This window comes from Chionomys nivalis, chromosome 2 (assembly GCF_950005125.1).
Source record: "Chionomys nivalis chromosome 2, mChiNiv1.1, whole genome shotgun sequence".
In the NCBI taxonomy this organism is placed as follows: Eukaryota; Metazoa; Chordata; class Mammalia; order Rodentia; family Cricetidae; genus Chionomys; species Chionomys nivalis.
Genome location: NC_080087.1, coordinates 33,999,841 through 34,019,476, shown reverse-complemented (window position 1 = coordinate 34,019,476; position 19,636 = coordinate 33,999,841). Strand labels below are relative to the sequence as shown.

At 37.7% G+C, this 19,636-nt stretch overlaps 1 protein-coding gene across 3 annotated transcripts in view; it reads left to right on the top strand.

The window, feature by feature from the left end:
- Eya4 (EYA transcriptional coactivator and phosphatase 4) overlaps positions 1–19,636 on the top strand; it is a 251,764-nt gene that overhangs the window by 193,301 nt on the left and 38,827 nt on the right. For all 3 annotated transcript variants that reach the window (XM_057762406.1, XM_057762407.1, XM_057762405.1), the window contains 6 exons: positions 122–214; positions 4,411–4,477; positions 5,774–5,916; positions 6,060–6,203; positions 7,589–7,668; positions 11,642–11,807. In XM_057762406.1, the coding sequence (XP_057618389.1) occupies positions 122–214; positions 4,411–4,477; positions 5,774–5,916; positions 6,060–6,203; positions 7,589–7,668; positions 11,642–11,807 (693 nt within the window). The remainder of the gene's footprint in view (positions 1–121; positions 215–4,410; positions 4,478–5,773; positions 5,917–6,059; positions 6,204–7,588; positions 7,669–11,641; positions 11,808–19,636) is intronic.

Genomic DNA, 19,636 nt, shown 5'->3' with positions numbered 1-19,636 from the left:
TCTCAAGTTTTCTCTTGCATGCCCGTGATAGCTAGAATATATCATATATATATCACTGGCAGTAAGGGTCTTTGCTACGAATTTAGAAGGAAAACTCACGTGTACTTATTCTTCCACGTAGTGTCTCTTCTTGCAGTCAAAACAGAGCCCTTGAACAGCAATGAAACCACAACCACGACTGGAGATGGAGCGCTTGACACTTTTACTGGGTCAGGTAAAGCCTTTAGCTCATGTCGCTGTGTCCACGCTGGGGTCCTTAAACATCCTCCTCCTTGAGAGCAGCACAGGATCAAAGCTATGAGAGCATTCGTCTCTGCAGAGTCAGCCAGAAACCCACTTTCCTGAAGAGCTAATTGTCTTACAATTATGTGTTTTTGCACACGGTGTTTGGAATCCTTCTGCCAAATCTGCAGCCTGCACTGCAGCAATGCCATGACTTTCTCATTAGCAGAGCCAGCTCTCTTCATTATTTTATAGACTGCATGATCAGTTTAATCATTAGGCCCATAATAGCTAACTTTGTTCCTTCAACTTGCCTATTTAAATTACATTAAAAACTGCCTTCTGCCCAGCCTTCTAGATGTAAAACTATCCATTTGATCCCTTCTAAATAGCCTTGTTTCCTCTCTGGGTTTAAGAAAGTCCTCCTGTGTAGGCAGCTGAGTGACAGGTATTAAAGGTTAATGGGTTTCTGGAGAACACATGCTGGTTACATTAGAACCCAGCCTGGGAGAGAAGTCCTGTGCTTCAAAGAGAACAATAGTGTGTCTTTAAACACCAATCCTTTTTAAATATAAATACCTGATAACTCCCAGCTGGTCACAAAGGGTACAAATCGAAATGACTTAAAGACTTTTTTTTTAATATTACTGTTTTGTATGGCTTATTATCTAATGAACAAAATTTTGGAAACTCAAGAAGGAATGCATATATCACAAAGATAAACATGAAACCCAGAGAAGTGTTATGGTAGTTAAATCTCAGTTCCGTAATTCTGCCTTAATACATTTTATGTTTATCCATGGTCTCTTGTGCATGGATTTTATGTGGGTGTGCTTTGTGTACAAAGAGTTGAGGTATGTCTTTGAGTCTAATATAGCATTATGGAACATATTTCATTTTTTATGGAAACAGATGATCCGGCTTTATTATTTCACACTAATTGGAGCAGTTGTCATATGTGCACATAAGTATTAGTACTGCAGATGGAAGTGAATACTAGTGTCCCAACTTGGCATAAAGACTCATCTGTGCTGATCTGTGCTTTTCAGCAATTCAGCTGCCTCACAGGAGACCAATAGGCACCAACACACTGCATTGCTCTGTTGTGCTTGCTAACCATAACTGCTATCAATTTTCTACAAAATGTGTATATATGAATGAACTGGGGGAAAAGGGTGTGAGATTATTAAGCAACTGCTATTGTGTTTCAAGAATATACAAGTTCGTTGAAGGATGAGTGGGAAATCTGCAGCTGATGAGCTCCACAGTTCATTTTATGAATAAAAATACTAAAGTCCAGAGAGATCCTAGAGTGGTTTGACCACATAGCCAAGTATAAATGAGTCGAGAACCATGTGCTCATAATCAGGCCCTAATTATGGTATTCTGGTGGGAAATACAAGGACAGAGAAAGAATAAGTCTAAGCAATAGTTCTATTTTCTTTTCAGTCATACCACCTCTAAGGACATTTTCCTAGTCTTCTGATAAGAATTCTTGAGGGCTCCATGACCTAAGTAGAGTAGTCACTTCCAATATATGATCATTTAATCTCAGTAAATTCAAACTTAGTGAAGCAAAGAAAAGTTGTTTTCGATTAAACTAGCCACATACCAATTATGTAATTCCATGGCCGGTGGCCACCTGAGAGAAAACACAGATACAGAACACACATAACTCCATGAAAGCTTTACTGGATAGCAGTGGTCCATCGTGGGTCTTGCCCATGACAACTGATGATTCTGAAGTAGCCGTGGGCTGGCCTGTGAGATGCTCAACAAGATTCTAGTCCAAATATCAGCAGCACCCAAACTGTGGTACTACAAAACATCCCCTACCAGATTAAATACCCCCACTGCTTCTCTTCTTCCTTAAAGGATTTAAGTTTATATATGTATACAAATACATATATAAGTATAAATAAATTTATATAATAGATAAAAGCCTTAACATTTTTTTGTTCCCACTTTCTGAGAAACTGGTGATAGGCATTACAAGTTTTCAAATCATTTCTCAAGATTTTCCAAAGGTTTTGCTTCTTTCTGTTTGTAGACATGATTAAGTATAATCAATCCAGGGCTTTGAAGATTATGTATGAGTTGCTGCATAGCAATGAGTCCTGACACAAAGGTTTCCAGATTATCACAAAGCAGTCTGCAGGTCTTTCTGGAGAGACGGCTTCTATAGTGATCAGCACAATCACAGCTCATCCTAATCGGTTATGTTGTTCAGTACAGTTTTCTAGAAACTTATCAATTTGAATAAAAATTAGAAGTTCTAGTAAAGAAGTTTTATCCCTTCCATAATAATCTTAGTTTTCTGAACCAGAGGTTTTGCCTTCCACCATTTCATAGACATTAATATAAAATTCCAAAGGTCAATCAAGCCTTTGAAGTGTTTGGGGTACATTATTCTCACAAGGTCTAGATTCATTCATTGAAAGAAAAATACATTCTATATGTTCAGAATGGTGTTCATGTATATATAGGTCTTTTCTGAAATATAGAATTCTGCTTTGCCTAATTTAATAAAAGATGTTATTAAGTTAATATTTCTTGTTATTTTGTCTTATTTGAAACTTCTTCAATTTTTCAATCTTGAGGATAGCCTATCAGTATGGACAGTTCAAGTTTTTCTTGTGCTGACATGTAGTCAGTCCATCAAAAAGCAGAAAAAGCAACCTGGAATTAAGCCTTTCTTAACACAGTTTCTGTTATAATATTCAATACTGTGAAATTTTGAATAATGTAAATTTAATGTCCGTGGACTATTGTACAAGGGTCTGTTTTCATTAATCTGATTTCAAGTTTTAAAATTTTCTTTTTAGTTTCAGAGAATTTAAGTGGAAAGTAATGTTTCATTTGCAGCTGCATGTAGGAGATTCACTTAAATTCAGTTCCTAAAATGTTTAGAACGTAACCCCTTGAAAGTCACATTTGATGACTTTTAAGACTGATTCATAGCATGGGGAACACATGCTTACTACACCATTGCTATGAAAATTAAAGTTTGACTTCCATACTCGACACATACCAACTAAACAGCATCTGAAGCACATTGCATTCATGTCTGTGGAGCTCACAAGGGCACTTGATAGCACTTGGACGTAGGACTGTATCATATTGCATGAAGCAGTCAGCAACATAAGCCTATTTGTCACTCTTTGCCAGTCTAAAAGTTTAGCTCCAGCATTCATAGGAGCAACTCAGAAAGGGTGGAGTACTTTGAAGTTTAACTATGATTGATTAGACTAAACTCATGCCAGCACTGGGTTGTGTACTACTTTAATCTTTTTGAGATGTGAATGAACAGCAGATGGCCTAATAAAGACACTCTGTGTGCTCGCCCAGTACGGACCAGCTCTGAGGGAACTGGTTCAACATCTTAGAATCCATATATGTGCAGTACATCTGTCATAGTCAAGGCAGATGGCTAAAGGGGAGAAAGACTTCTAAACTTTTGCAAAGATTCCGCTGTGGGGCACAAATTTGAATGAAATATTAAAATCACCTGGCTTTCCCTCCTAAGCTCTTCAACAAATATTATCGTTGATGGTTCAAAACAGGCTTGAGAATATAATTGATACACATTTTACACCACTCAAAACACATTGGATTATAACCCATGTTCTCAGTGCACATTCTTACTACAAGAACATTTTGACTGTGCATTTTTAAACACCCACTTGACTGATAGGACAGAGGGAAATTGGAAATAGTGGAATTCTACAATTGAGGAATGACAGTTTGAACCTCAAACTTCTTAATGTCAATTTTAATTAGAATAAATATGGAGTCAGTATATCAAGATCATATTTGGAGTAAAAATGTAAAGTTTTCCCATTTAAAACATTGACTTTTGTATCATAAAAGTTTACTGTGTAACCAAAAGCATTTGCCAATAAGCTATCTGAATAGAAAGAAGAACACACACTGACCTGAGAAAATGGAAGATTAAGGGAGTGTTTGTGGGAGGAATGAGCACTCCATACTCTTGTAACAAAACTTGAAACGCTTTAAAATGAAGATGGTGCCTAACCAACTGCTTCTTTATGCAATGAATTTGAGGAACTGAATGAACTTTAAGAACTGCATATTTAATCCACAATCTCCTGAAGTAGGTTATGTACTCACTAATAAAGATGTGATCATGGAACGATGCTTTGTGTACTGTCTTTTTGTGTCTTACAGTAATAACGAGTAGCGGTTACAGCCCCAGATCAGCACACCAGTATTCCCCACAGCTGTATCCCTCCAAGTAAGTGCCCAGCACATTCCGTTTTGCTAGGGATGTTTCTGAAATTACATGTGTTCATTTGTACCTATATAATATGGCAACTTTATATTGAAAACATTTATGCATATAACTATTGAAGCATGAGAGATGCAAAGTTAGATTAGACATGAAAGAGTCTACATTGCATGAATTCAAAATAGAAATATCCCATATAAATGGATAATTCCTGTCATCTCTGTTTTCATGCTCTGTGTAAAACAAGTAGACAAAGATTCAAAATCCTTCAAACCAGAACACTTGGATATTATTAGTTTTAAATTTTGAAGCACTTTATGCACAAGTTTGACTTTGTTGAAAAATGTGGGCTTTTTGGCTACACAAGGTATTTGCTTCAAATGTTTATTATGTAATGATTTTGTATGCTATTTTGAAAATAAGTAACTATCCTTGTTTGATACTAATTAAAAGAATGATAGAACTTGAAATATATTTGAACATTTAAATGTAAATATGCACTGAATTTGACTTTTAAAATAAGTTTATACTCATCTTTAAGGAAAATTAAAAAAACAGTGATTGGCTATATAAGAAAATATATAGAAATCAAATTTTATTCAAACATTAATATTTCATAATCTAGTTGATCACTGAAATATTTTCTCAGAGTCCGAATTATGGTAAACACACTTCTGAGAGTATTATGTTGTTTTTATAACTGGTATAATCGTCTGTTTTGAGAGCAGGACAAATAGTTAGAGATTTCAAGTTGAGCTACATTGAATTAATGGGCTTACATCAGAATTCACCTGTTTGTCAGCTATGCCAAAATTCTAGATTTCCTATGCATGCATATGAAAATGCAATGTTATGCTACTCCACATTCAGGATGCTTTAAGTATAGGCCAAGGACTGCATTCCAGTCGGGAACACTGTATAAAAGGGACCCGACAAAGGGAATGGCATTTCATTTCTTTATGGGAAGATGCATCCTTTTTTCTAAATATCCAGCTCTGAGTAGTGAATTCTTGGCAGGGTTATTAAATGGTGTGCTGGTGTAGACGTGAGCAAGGAATGACTATCAAGAGGACACTCTATGCCGTCTAAACACAGTTAGTTGTTTTAGAGCTGCTATCTAGCCTGCAAGCCTTTGAATTCCTTCATCAGGCTGGCTGTCATCAAAGCCGAGGCTCGTTTATTTGCTGTCTCTCAGCTTTTATTCATTTGCTTCCTTGGTGTTACAGGGTCTCACCGAATCGAAGCTGTCTGATTTAATATGCAGTCATTGTGCCACAGTAATGCTATTTTTCTGATATTTAGGCCCTATCCACACATTCTTTCTACACCAGCAGCTCAAACGATGTCGGCCTATGCAGGCCAGACTCAGTATTCGGGGATGCAGCAGCCAGCAGTCTACACAGCCTATTCACAGACAGGACAGACCTACAGCCTGCCTGCTTATGGTAGGTAATATCTGATATCTTCTTTGGTAGGGATCAGGTAATTCCTGTTGACTGGTAGATGGCTTAACATACTAGTGAAAGTCCAGGCACAGAAGGAGGTTCTCTTACTAAACAAGTGGTTTACCTGTGTGTTTTCTAAACAGATCTTGGTGTGATGTTGCCAGCCATCAAGACAGAAAGTGGGCTTTCCCAAACTCAGTCTCCTTTACAGAGTGGCTGCCTCAGTTACAGCCCTGGGTTTTCTGCCCCACAACCGGGCCAGACACCTTACTCTTACCAAATGCCAGGTAAGTAGCCTGGCATAAAACATGTTCCTGAAAAATCAGGGGTTCCTTAAATGTGACTCTTCAGTCATAGGAAGAGTAAGTCACAACGATGATTTCAGTCTTACCATGGTTCACACAATTTCCTAAAAACAGACAATTAGCTGGGCAGACGCCTGAAGAAAATAGCTAGATCCAGGTGGAGAGACGGTATTCAACACAAACACTTCAGGTTAAGCTTGGGCAGGAAATGAAGGCACCTGAGAGCCACCAGGCCAGGCACGCAGAGGTCTGATGTCTTTTCTCTGTGAATGTTCTCAAGTGATTCAGGGTACAGGGCTGGGGAGGCAGTTCTTCAGGTTCTTGTAAATGAAGGCAGAGTTTTTCTTTTTTCCCCAACCATCTGGTCTCAAATAAACATACAGATGCTTATATTAATTACAAAATGTTCGGCAGATAGCTCAGGCTTATTACTAACTAGCTCTTACATTTTAATTAACCCATTTCTATTGGCATGTGGTTCATGGCTTTACCAATTCTCTAGTATCTTGCTTCTTGGGCAACTCACTGGTATCTCTCTTAATTCTACCCATCTTTCTGTCTGTATTTTCAGTTAGGCTTTTCCACCTAACCTTATACTGCCTTGCTATAGGCCAAATTTACTTTATTATCAACCAATGAGAATAATACATATTCACAGTGTACAGAAGGATTGTCCCACAGCAGGTTCCCCCAGAAACCTTTGTCAGCTGTTAGGAGGGGCCTAGAATTGCATGCATCTTCTTTCAGATCTCTCAATTTCAAATTTCAGTAACAACAAAACAAAACTTGAGAAATGTTCCTCCCACTAAATTCTACAAAGTGACATATTTTTAACCATTTCACAAGAAGTTATTGATTAAACAGAATATTTTCTAATTTACACTTAGAAACTATACCTTTTTCTTGAGTAGGGAGGTCTTATTTTGACAAATATTTTAATATAATATATAATGTAGAAGTCAGGGTAACTCTGCATATGCATGTATACACAAGCTTTCATAATTGATTTCTGGTGAAGACATTAAGAATCCATTCTTTCAACCCATGTTACTCCCAGCCAAGGTGCAATCCAACATCAGCACTTACTTCTTGAGTTAGCTGCAGCCATGGACTAACATCTCTATCCTGCACTCTCTTCACCCAGACTGTGCTACCCATTATTGTCTTCTCAGCTTCTCTGAGATCAGCTTACTGGACCTCTCCATGATGAAAATGTATGTGTCATTCATCTTTCTGTGCTTGGCTTCCTTCACTGGACACAGTGTCCTCTGCTCCCAACCACACTGCCATGAGTGACTGAATTTCATTCCCTTTTACAGCCGTACAAATATGGGAACTGCTAAAGTGCATTTTCTCTTTCCCTCTAGGCTCCAGTTTCACACCATCATCTACCATTTATGCAAATAATTCCGTTTCCAATTCAACAAATTTCAGTGGCTCCCAACAGGTACTGTAGTGTTTCTATTTACACTTTTTGAAATTTCTATTCTAGATTTTAGAAGGCTTTATTTATTTATAATTTATAGTTGTTTATAATTTATAACTGTCTATAATTCCTTTATTTATTTTTGTGCAAAGATTGAAGAATCCTGTCTTTATCTACCTTTCTCGGGTTCTTGGGAATGGTCTTTTAAATTTTATTTTTAAAAACTTTTAAGTATATTTTAATTTTTGAAATTAAAATATTAATTTCCTTTTTATCACTAGCCCCTCCCATAAGCTCCCCTTCTGCTTTCTCTCAAATATATGGTCTGTTTTTCCTTGATTTTTGATATAGAATCCTACATATATAAATACAACCTGCTCAGTGTGTATAACATTATTTGTATATATATTATTTTAGGGTTGACTACTTGACACTGAATGCACAGTTCGGGAGCTCTTCCCTTCGGAAGTCTAAGGAGAGATTCTATAACTACAATTTTATTGATTCATTAAGAATATCATATATGTATATTTTGAACCTAAATAGTTATTGTAAGTTGCCTTGTAAGTGTATATGATTTTTTTTATTTAAAACTAAGATTTTAATTCAACAGAGTAAAAAAATTACCTATTCAAAACTATTGGGTATTTTTTATTCTCATTGACTTAGATTTGTTGAATATTCAAGGATTGCTCATTAAACATCGAAGTTATAGTCATTTCATCATCTGTCATGTTATCATGAGATATAATGCATGTTTTTATCTCAAGCTACAGTAGACAGTTTTAATTTCCTTGGTAGAAATTGCTTACTTAATGTAACATTACTTAATGCATTGAACTAGAATCAATTTAACATTATAGCATACATTCTCAGACAGGATTCTAAAACACAGCAGCAGCAACTAAATAAAAAGCCTGAAGAAATGCTGTTGGCTTTTAATTTTTTATTAATTAGTCTATATTTCTTTTTAAAATGTTTGATTTCCCCACCTTCCTGACAGGTGTACTTTCCTCTGTGGTTACTGAGTCTGTCTCTGGTAACCCTTAACTCTTCTCCTCATTGTGCTTTGTTCACGTTCTCATGAGTTTTAAAATCAAGGATGATAGGATTACATATGGGATGAGAGTCAATGTTCCCACATGAACATCCTTGAGCACAGAGTGCCGATACTGTGGACACTCCGGGTCTGTGTCCTTGTTTCCTGATTCTCCACTGTGTTCAGAATAACTGAGACTGAAAGGAAGCTGATTTCTAGACAAACAATGTACTCCTTTACTGTGATCCAGTACTTTGTTTTTATACATTTTAAAATGTAAGATATTTCACAAAGGCTTCCTTTTTAGATTTAATAACAAGAATTCTATTGTTGCCTTCTTGTAGTTTAGTATCATAACGAAAGGCTCAAAGGAAACTTAGTTAAAAATGCTATGTATTAAAATTGTAGAGACATAAAAACATTATAAATTGTCATTATAGCATTGTACCTTATAGCATTATACTTTCTCAAAAGAAAAAGAAAAAAAGAAAAAAAAAACGTGATGACTTCCGCTAGTTAGAATTTACTTGTTAATTTACAGCAGACATTTATCGAGCTCTTGATATGCATCATGTTTTTGACTAGGCACTTAAAGTTCAAAAATAATTAAATCTTTATTTCCTGTTCTCTCAAAGTGGATAGTCCCACTGAAGAAACAGACAAGATTCAACACAGACAGAAGGTAGATTAGATGCTCTAACCACTGAGATTCACACTTGACACAAAGCATCATAAAGGAACCCCTACTCTCCTGTTCCTGGGGAGATACAAAAACGATGCCTAAAGCAGAGGAAAACTTCACAAACTTTCCATCACAAACTGATCTAATTCTGTTTGAGGATTTATGGTGGACCTATGTAGACTATAATTGTATTTTGGATTGAGGATTGAATACCATTTTATCATTTTAAAAAAATGCTGTGTATCTGAGAAATAGAGGGAGGTCTGTACACTTAGGGACCAGGGACAGCGGTGTGACAAGATAGGCGTCCTGCCTGCCTCATGGAATGTTCAATCTACAAAGAGAGTAGATGGCAAACTAGCAAAAAGACCAAAGGCCTTGCTAAAACGTTCCTAGAAATCGAACATTGCACAGGAGAGGATCGCTCAAGCCTTTCCTATGGGAGCCATAACTAGGTTAGGATTCATCAGAATGAGGTACCAAGCAAGGACAAGAAGTCACAGGGAGGCAAGACAGTGAGGGTCCGTGTGCCACTGAACTGGAGAAAGACTGGAGCCCAGATCTCCTGTGAGGAGAGTATAGAGAAACACCACAGAAAATGATAAACTAGATGTGATCATATAAGGTCCTGTCAGCTTCTTCATGGGTGGAGTAGTCTACCAGCCACATAGGGCCTTGTAAGCTCTGGTAAGATGGGAGTCTAGGACCACTGGGAAGCTACTCGTGCTTTTGAATAGGAAAATATCTTATCATTTGTGCTTAGAAATGAAAATGAGACAAATTAGAAAAATGAGTGTAATAGCATCAACAGGAAATGAATAAGATAAAGGTGGTAAGAGTAGAAATAAGAGGAGGAAGGATATTGGAGATACTTCTAAATGAAAAAAGATATCACCTTCTCCAAAGGCCACTACCACATTTCCTGGTATGTGCCACCCTTTTCTGGTGAGGCCAGCGGCAGGCTGGCAGAGCTATGACACACAGATGCTAGAGTTGACTTCCCAGACTGTAGTTCCACCCTAGAAACACATGAGCTGGGTCACCAGGCTGAAAGTCACTTCAAGTTCTGTGCCTTGGCAGTTTTTGATGTAAAAATGGCTGTCATGGTCCCATAGACAAGGCTCTGAGTGGCAAGTAAGCAAGTCCATTTAAAGTCTTAGAACAATGCCATGGCCCAAAACCAGCATTTCTTGTTTGTTTGTCATACCTGTTTCGCTCTAAGAAGTGTTGATAAAAACTTCTTTCTACTTGGCTCACAGAACGGGAGGGGGAACATCAGATCCTGAGGTGAACAGGCTAATAGAATTTCATTTTCTGTCATATTACTTAAGGCTTCCTGGTAATACATGTGTTTAGTTATACGGAGAATTTTTCGGTTTTGGAAATGACATCAAATATGGATCTTTGTTCCCTTCAGAACTTATCACAACAGGGGATCTTCACCCTGACCAAGAATTTGTCATCACTGATAACATTTTTTGGCTAAACCATGCTAGATATATTAAACACCATTTATCACGAGTCTTTACTCATCATCTTAATATGTAAAAGGATCATTTTTCATCATTTTAAGGTTCTTCTTTTTAATGGAAAACAGGTCAGGGGAGTTGGTTCAATGCTTTCCTTTTTATGTGCAACAAAGGAGCAAAACTAAATGTTTTGAAAAACTTCACTGAAGACTAAGTAAAGTCTCAGGTAGCAGGTTGCTTGTGGTGGCGAGGAAATTAGTTTATTTACTTTAAAATGCTGGACAAAATCAAATAAAAAAATCAAGGCCTAGAAGAGGAATAAAACATATATATATATATATATATATATATATATATATATATATATATATTTAGGTCTTTGTAGAAGCCAGGAGTAGACACAACTCCTGCTTGCCAGTGTTGTTGGGCAATGTGTAAAAATGAACAGAATGAATATGAACTGACTTACGTCTCCTCTCCCTTTCAGTGCATAATACTAGTGGCATAAAGCAACATATTAGTAATAATAGGGGGCAAAATGAAGTATAAACAAACTTCAGCCAGATTCATATTCATGTATTAGAACTGGTTTGCAAGCCTAATAGAGAAATTATTAATGCTGCATTTGTGAGATGCCCAGATAGTTCCACTCATCAGCATCAACTCCAAGCCATGGACTGGAAAGCAATTGGAGCTGCACACTAATCGTTTCGTTGCCGTAGTGATGGTGTTTGCTTGCTTGCTTGGACTGTGCTAGATGGTGATTGCTCTTCTATATCCTCATACCTCATTTATTTGTTTCAGGATTACCCATCCTACACAGCCTTTGGCCAAAACCAATATGCTCAGTATTACTCGGCATCCACCTATGGGGCGTATATGACATCAAACAACACAGCCGATGGCACATCATCGTCAGCCTCAACTTACCAGCTGCAGGAAGCTCTCCCAGGTCTGACTAGCCAGCCAGGTAAAGATCTTCACCCAGGTGAAATACTTCGAAATATCGTGCGCTACCTAATAACATGGAAAAAAATGAGCCTTGCAGAGACATGCCTGAAAACTGCCAGACAGTCACGCCGATGATGAATGAGTTTTAGCTCACCGCATAAGACGAGGCTCCTAGGCATTTCAGAAATTCCCTTTTGAGTTGTGAGGCAGACAGGAGATTTTAACCTCAAAATAATCATGTGTGTAAGAATATCAATATGGGTGAGTGGATCTTTTGCCAGAGCCATTCTTTATTCCATGCAAACCTGACAGCAAAGAGCAGCTGCAATATTATCTCTTGAGTGCTTTGGTGGGTGCTTCCTTTTTGCAGGGGGTGAGGACTGTATAACTCCTTTATCTTGTGAGGCACCAGAACTCTACCCATCAACATTTCTACATTCCTAGGATTTGAAGGATCAGTGGTAGGAAGTTTAATATCTTTTCCTGATCAGTGAATAGTTAAAGTTCATTACGATTTTTTCTTTTCTTTTTATCTGAAGCCTGCTGTCCTGTTGTTAGAATTGTGTTTCCTACCAGACTTTAAAGCTAGCTAGACCAGCATTCAGCACCTTTCCTTTCAAAACTCCATTAGATTTTCCTGGAGGAATTACCAAGATGATTCTAAAATTATAGGAAAAAGTAAAGGAATTGGAATATACAATAATTTTTTGAAAATGTGAACTAAGTTTGAAATATGGCATTACCTGATCTTAGAACTTGCAATAATCTGTGGTCTGCAGTGATGATCAAAGCATACATACATGATCGGAGTAGAGAGAAAGAATGGAGAACCCATGATCAAGCCCACACTGAGAAATGGTTGGTGAAAGTTGTGTAGAGAATTTCTAGTGGTTTTCCACAAAAGGTCACTGAAAAACTGAAAATCTCTGTACAAAAGAAGAATCAAAATTCATATTTTTGTAGAAAAATCAAAGTAAATCATAACCCTTTGGGTAAAAAACTTTTAGAAAAAAATATGTAGGAAATCTTTGTGATCCTGGGAAAACATACATTTTCTTGGATGTTATAAACAATCCTTAAAATTATAACTAAATTTTATAAAATCATAACTAAACAATCCTAAAAAATATAAAATTATAAGGGTTATAGACAAGCCTTAAAAGTAAAGGAATAATAAATTGGATTTAATAAAATTAAGAGTTTCTCATTGAAAGACACTGTTATAGAACCAAAAGAGAGGCTACAAATTTTGCAAACAAAATTTTTGTAAAACACATATCTGATACAGGACTTCTAATCTAGTATATATAAAGAATTTTCAAAAGGCAAATAAAATATGAGATTGATTTTTCTTAACTTTTTTTTTCTCTTTTTTTTTATTGAAAAAAAAATTTTCCGCCTCCTCCCCGCCTCCCATTTCCCTCCCCCTCCTCCCGCCCCTCTTCCCCTCCCCCCACTCCTCTTCTCCTCCCTCTCCAGTCCCAGGAGCAGTCAGGGTTCCCTGCCCTGTGGAAAGTCCATGTGTTTTTTAAGCAATTTTGTCTGGGCACAGCATACATGCAGTACCTGTAGCAGTCAGAAGAGAGCGTTGGATATCCTGGGACTTGAATTAACAGACCTTTGTGAGCAGCCATGTGGGTGCTGAAAATCAAACTCGGGTTCTTTGGGAAAGCAGTCAATGCTCTTAACTACAGAGCCATCTCTCCAACACCAGAATCGATGCATTTTATAAGTCCTAATGAGTTTAAAGTTTACATTTCTAACAAGTTGTTTTTTTTTTCAATTTCTTTTTTGCTTTTTTGTTCTGTTTTGTTTTATCCAGTTGGGAAGGGAAAACAAAGAGAAATGTGATCAAAATACTGTAAAATATTTCTAGCAGTGAGGCCAAGACAATCTAATTTTATCAGTCAAGCAGTTATTTACTTCATCTCTGTTTGGCCCCAACCATGTGCTAGAAAACAGCATTTCATCAGTGACAAGATCTCTGCATATAAATAGCTTGAGTTTGAATAAGAAAGCACACAAGCAATTAGCAATGAGTGGGAAGAGAGAAAATCTCAAATGCTTAGCAAAAGATTAAGAAGTAAACCATTTTGGATACAATGAAACAACAATGAATGAAGCCCCCCTCTTATGTCAGTAACAGTCAAAATACACTTATAGCCTGAATTTGTGAAATGACCACATTAATTAATTTTGCTCCTGTGTTTGGGATACATAGCAATCCACCATCCATCCTTGCTTTTGTCATTTTGGTTAAACAGACACAACTGAAGTCAAAAACATTAAATAGAAAAACAACAAAATTGATTTTTTTTAACAACAGACTATTGTTAAATAATTTCTATTTTATTTTTAATTACTGTCGCTCAATGTGCTTTACTTACAAATTAAACTTTATCATGGGAATGTATGCATAGAAAAAAAAACATGATATGTGGTTTGGCATTTTTAATGCCTTCCAGGGTCTGTGTAGCATCATGGAAATATATTCTCTGTGGCTAAAGAGAGATACTGTATCATCTCTTATCTTTTTATCATTACAATTATTTTCTGTTGTGTTTACCTGTACAGGTATGCATGCATGCACATTCAGGTAAGCATGCCCATACACACAAGCATAACATGCATGTTGAACTGGGAAGACATCTTAAGGAGTCAGTTCTCTCCACCACATCGATCCAGAAAATCAAACTGAGGTCATCAGATTTGGCGGCAAGCCCCTTTCCCAACTGAGCTGTCTGGCTGATTCCAATATATCATGTCTAGCTTTGGACCCAGCAAAAGAATTTTAGACAGTGCAGTTTGTCTTTGGTGACCCTGCATTACAGTTTATGTCTTCTTTTTCCTCTGCTATTTTCCCTTTTATGACTACACAGCTCATCTTGATTTCCAGGCCCCTGTTTCTCTTAAATCTTCTGTTCAGACTTTTCTCCATTCTCTGCCTTGCTGAGCATTGTACCACAGGCAAAGTCAATCCCAAGCTGGGGCTGTTGAAGCAGCTGGGACCCCAAATCTAAGTAAATGCTCGATCTCAAGATCTTTCAGCTTTCTGCCCTAGGAACCTCACTTGTTAATCCCAGCCTTAGTCATGTGTTCCAAATCTGCCTTTGTCTTCTTTTATTTTATCAACGATCTGGCCTTAGTTAAAACACTTGTCAGAATCCATGTTTAGCAAGTAGTAGGGATACTGTAGACAAAATGATGCTTGCCTCATTGTTCAACAGCATCAGAGAGATTTCCCCACTGAGAATGCATGGGGACAGAATCACAGAAGTGCTTCTCCTTGGGGTTCAGAGACAGACAGGATGAAGTAGGTGCATCTGAACTGACCAGACTACAGCTACCATGAATGAAAACTCCTTGCACACTCAGTATCCTATGTGAGGTATACAATTCTAGTTCAAATTTGATTTCATTCAAATTTCTATCTAATCACAATGAAGTTTCTCCACCATTCCCAATACAAGGAATATTGCTTTTGTTAGCATTGTCATGAGCAAAGGGACCATGATGGTGATACCCACAGAGACAGCTGACTTGAACTGGTAGGAGCTCACTGACTCTAAACTGACAGCTGGGGAACCTTCATAAGACCAAACTAGGCCCTCTGAATATGGGTGACAGCTGTATGGCTTGGGCAGTTCGTAGGGCCACTAGCAGTGGAACCAGTGTTTATCCCTAGCGCATGAACTGGCTCTTTGGAGCCCATTCCTTAGAGATGGATACTTTGCTCAGCCTAGATACAGGTGGATGAGGGCCTTGGTCCTGCCTCAAGTAATATGACAGACTTTGTTGACTTCCCGTGGAAGGCCTCACCCTTTCTGAGGAATGGATAGGGGATGGGGGTGGGGAGAAGGTGGGGAGAGCAGGAAGATGGGAGGGAGAGAGATTGGCACGTAAAATAAGATTATTTTAAAAAGAAAGAAGGAAGAAAAGAAAATACTGAATGCAGGCAAGTGCTCATACTATGCGGCGGCCAGGGAAGGGGACATAGTCCAGTGAGATATTGCTGCACTCACTGTTAGAACGCAGCATTTCTTATTCCTCTAGTGGTTGCTCTTGTCAACAAATACAATTTGGCAACTTTTTCAGATCCTGTCAGACTTCCTGCTGAATTTACAAAGAACTCATTTCATTTAGTAACTACTATTGTCGCACGTGTGATTCTCGAGAAATTCTATGATCTCTCAAAGTCTTCTCTCAAAGACTTCACTTTGATTTTAGCTTTTTTCAGATCTGGCATGCATCCAGAAAGCAAATAAATTCATAACCGTAGGCTTTTTCTTTATTAATGGTGAAATCTGATGGCTTTAGTTCCAGGGCAGGAAAAGAATTTCTCATTAACTGATTGTGCATTTCTGGGCTTACAGAGCAGACCTGACAATTAGGTCCACAATTTTTTAAAGAGCATTCACGGTGGACTTCCATGTTTAAAATAGAAACATACCTTATCCTTATATTCAATAACGGACAGCTGCTTGTTCTGATTTACAGATAACCCTAATGAAATAAAGTTGGAGCTAAATATCCAGACCTCACAAAGGGCAGTTCTTCATTACTGTACTGATTATGGGATAATTATTCAATCACCTAGAAAAGCCCAAGGCAACTGGTAATGACTGATGTTATTTATAAATTGCAAATAGTATTCAATTATTTATTTTACCTTATTAAGTGGTTTGACAATGGATTTAGAGAAACACTACCACGCTGATTAAAAGCAGACATATCTAGTTCAATGTCCTTACAAAGATCTTTCTCTATCCTTTAAATGAAGTTTATCTAAGGTAAATTGATGGTTTTGATTTGCATTCTGAAAGTTAGCATTGAAGATGAAAGATATTTTTACAGTCCCCCTTGCAAGTATTTTAAACATTTAAAAATTAAGTGTGCTTAATAATGTGTAACAATATTACCCTTGACTATAAGATCTCAAAAGACACTGTGGGGCATTAGTTAACTGAACTTAGCAAGTGCTCAGGGTGAATGAAGGACCTGATAAAGCCCTTCCCATTCAGAAAGGAAGCGAGAGCTTCTCGGGCATGACTTAACAGCCTTTAACTAACTTCATGAAGCCGAGTGCGACATCTTCTCCATGATACAGGCAAGAGGGTGTAAGTGGCGAGAACCCCTTAATTTCTACATTCATCATGTATTGCGCCCTTGTGAAACTGGCAGAGACATCAGGATCAGCAACTCCAAAGTAGTATTCACTAGTGCTCAGTGACCCTTATGCTCTCGGTCCTGGCTTTACCCTTTAGTAAAGAGTAGGGAGAGAGGACAGCACTTTGAAACGTTACAGAGGTCAGACTACTTGTGAAGGGATGTTATGTTCGCTGTCAGGGCCTGTGCTATCCACAGGAAGGGCTTTCACTTTTTGGAAACCTTTGCCATGACTGTTTAGGCCTCTTCTCTCACATCCAACAGTTAAAAATTTAGATGATGTCTTTGGAAGTTTTTAAATTGCAATTAAAAACCTTGACCATATTTTTTTTAAAAAAATAATGTTTTGAATTTACATACACAGTGAAATGAAATGACTACATACAGATGACTGATACATGCAATACTTTGTTTGCACTGCTTCTATGGTTACGATAAATCACCCAAGTGAAAAGCTGTTAACCCAGCAATTTTCAAAGCTGTAATACATTGTAATTAGCTTTCTACACTGTACAATAAATGCCTTCAAGTTATCCTACAAATATGGTATCCCTTTTCCTGACATTTCCCCTTTACCCACCCCACTCCCAAACTCACTCTGGTAACCACCATTCTGCACTCTGTTTCTAGGGGAGCAAGTTTTTCATACTCCATTCATGAATGAGATCTTGTAATTTTCCTCTTTGTGTTCCCAAGTTACATCACTTAGTCTAATGACCTTCGGTGCCGTCTGTGTTGTCACAAAAGGGAAAGATTTCTCTCACCTTTGAACTTTAGTAGCATGTGCGTGTCTGTCTGCTGTCTGTCTGTCTTTGTGTGTATGTGTCTGTGTATGTATGTTTGTCTGTCTCTCTTTCTTTGTGTGTATGTATATGCCTGTTTCTCTGTCTGTCTGTCTGTCTGTCTGTCTGTCTGTCTGTCTGTGTGTTACTTTCTTCATCCACACATCTATGTTTTGATACTTAGGTTGACCCCATTTCTTGGGTTGGAGAATTCACTTCCCTGTGAGATGAGCTGCTTTATTGATCCCAACACAGAGTGGTCAGCCCTGAAACCATAAACACACAGACAACAGAAATGGACCCAGCAAGTTGTAGTTATATAATTTTGCATACATATATGTACATATATGTTGCAATAATAAGAATAAAGAGACTATCAGTTTGAGAGAGGGATTGGAAAAGATAGAGGGGGTTGAAGGGGGGAAAGGGATGTATTTCTCTTTTAATAAAAATGTATTTTAAATTATTTTTCTATAAACCTGGGGGCAGATACGTCTTAGCAGAATAGCTAGGTCATTCACACAATCTGTTTTTAATTTTTGAGGCACTTCTATGCTGCCTCTTAATGGCACAGTCACAGGGGCCTTTTTGTTCACATTATGACCAACTCTTAATACTTTTTCTCCTCTTTGATGATAGACACCTTAACAAATGTGAGCTTGAATATATAGTTTGAATTTGCATGACTCTCATTGTATATCTTTCTCATATACTGACTGATCTTCTATATATCCTTTTGGGAAATGTCCTCTCGGGCCCCCTGCTTCTTGTTTCAGTCAGGTTATTTTGTTGTCTTACCACTGGGTGGTTTGGGTTCCTTATATATTTCAGGAATGTCAGATGCGTGACTTCCCAATATTTTCTTTCATTCTGGTGGGTTGTTAGAGGACTCTCTTAATCAGTAGACACCGGTGCTGTTTGAAAGAGTAAATATGAGCCTAGCAGTTAAAGCAAAAATTCTGGAGTCACATCAACACCAACAAATATTATCTGATTGTTGCCAGTGTATATCATGGACCTTATGTACATCATGTCACTAGTTTTTCCATAATTACAAGATAATAATAAGGACATAAGTTCCATGTTAGGGTGAACTTTATTTCTCTCTACTTGTCTCTCTGTGTATGTGTGTCTTTGACTCTGTCTCTATGTGTCTCTTTCTCTCTCTCACACACACACAAATACACACATGTACACACACCATTGCTGGTGGAGTAATGGGTCAATACTTCCATTCTGAAGACCTGTGTCTATGCAAGATGGATATTGTCTCCCCTGACCCAGCTATACCAGTGCTGGGTGTAGCTAGATACCCATGTTGGGAGAGAGCTCACTTGCACACAGTCAGCACATTATTGAGTTTTGTTTATAACTCCTTAACAGTGTTCCTGACCTAAATGGCAATTGGCAGAAAGGATGAAGTATGCAGGTTTGCTTGAGGGATTTCTAGACAAATTAAAGAAAGAACAAATAATTGCTCTGAGTTCTCACCAACATAATGAGCTGGAAATGAAGCCAACAACGTGTTTATATACTTCTTTTAAAAAGGCACTGTGTGCTCAAACTAAGAGTTTAATTAAAATGGGGCCTTACTTTGCAGTTTTCTTCGAAAGGCCTGTTTTACTCTCAAGAAAATACTTGTTTGTGTATTTCCTCCGTATCCTTAAAGTACTTTGAAGATCCTTAACTAAACTGGCAAAGAATCAATGGGAAGAGATTCTCCTGGGCCTAGAAACCCACACACTTCCTGTGACCCCATTTTCCCTTCAACACTGTGATAGTTGCTGAATATCAGATTTAAATAGCTGACTTTTTTCTATTAAATTCCTTCAGTATGGACCCAGCCTGCCACCAGCTACCCTGCCTGCAACTTAAGACCATAACTGGAAGTTTGCAATTT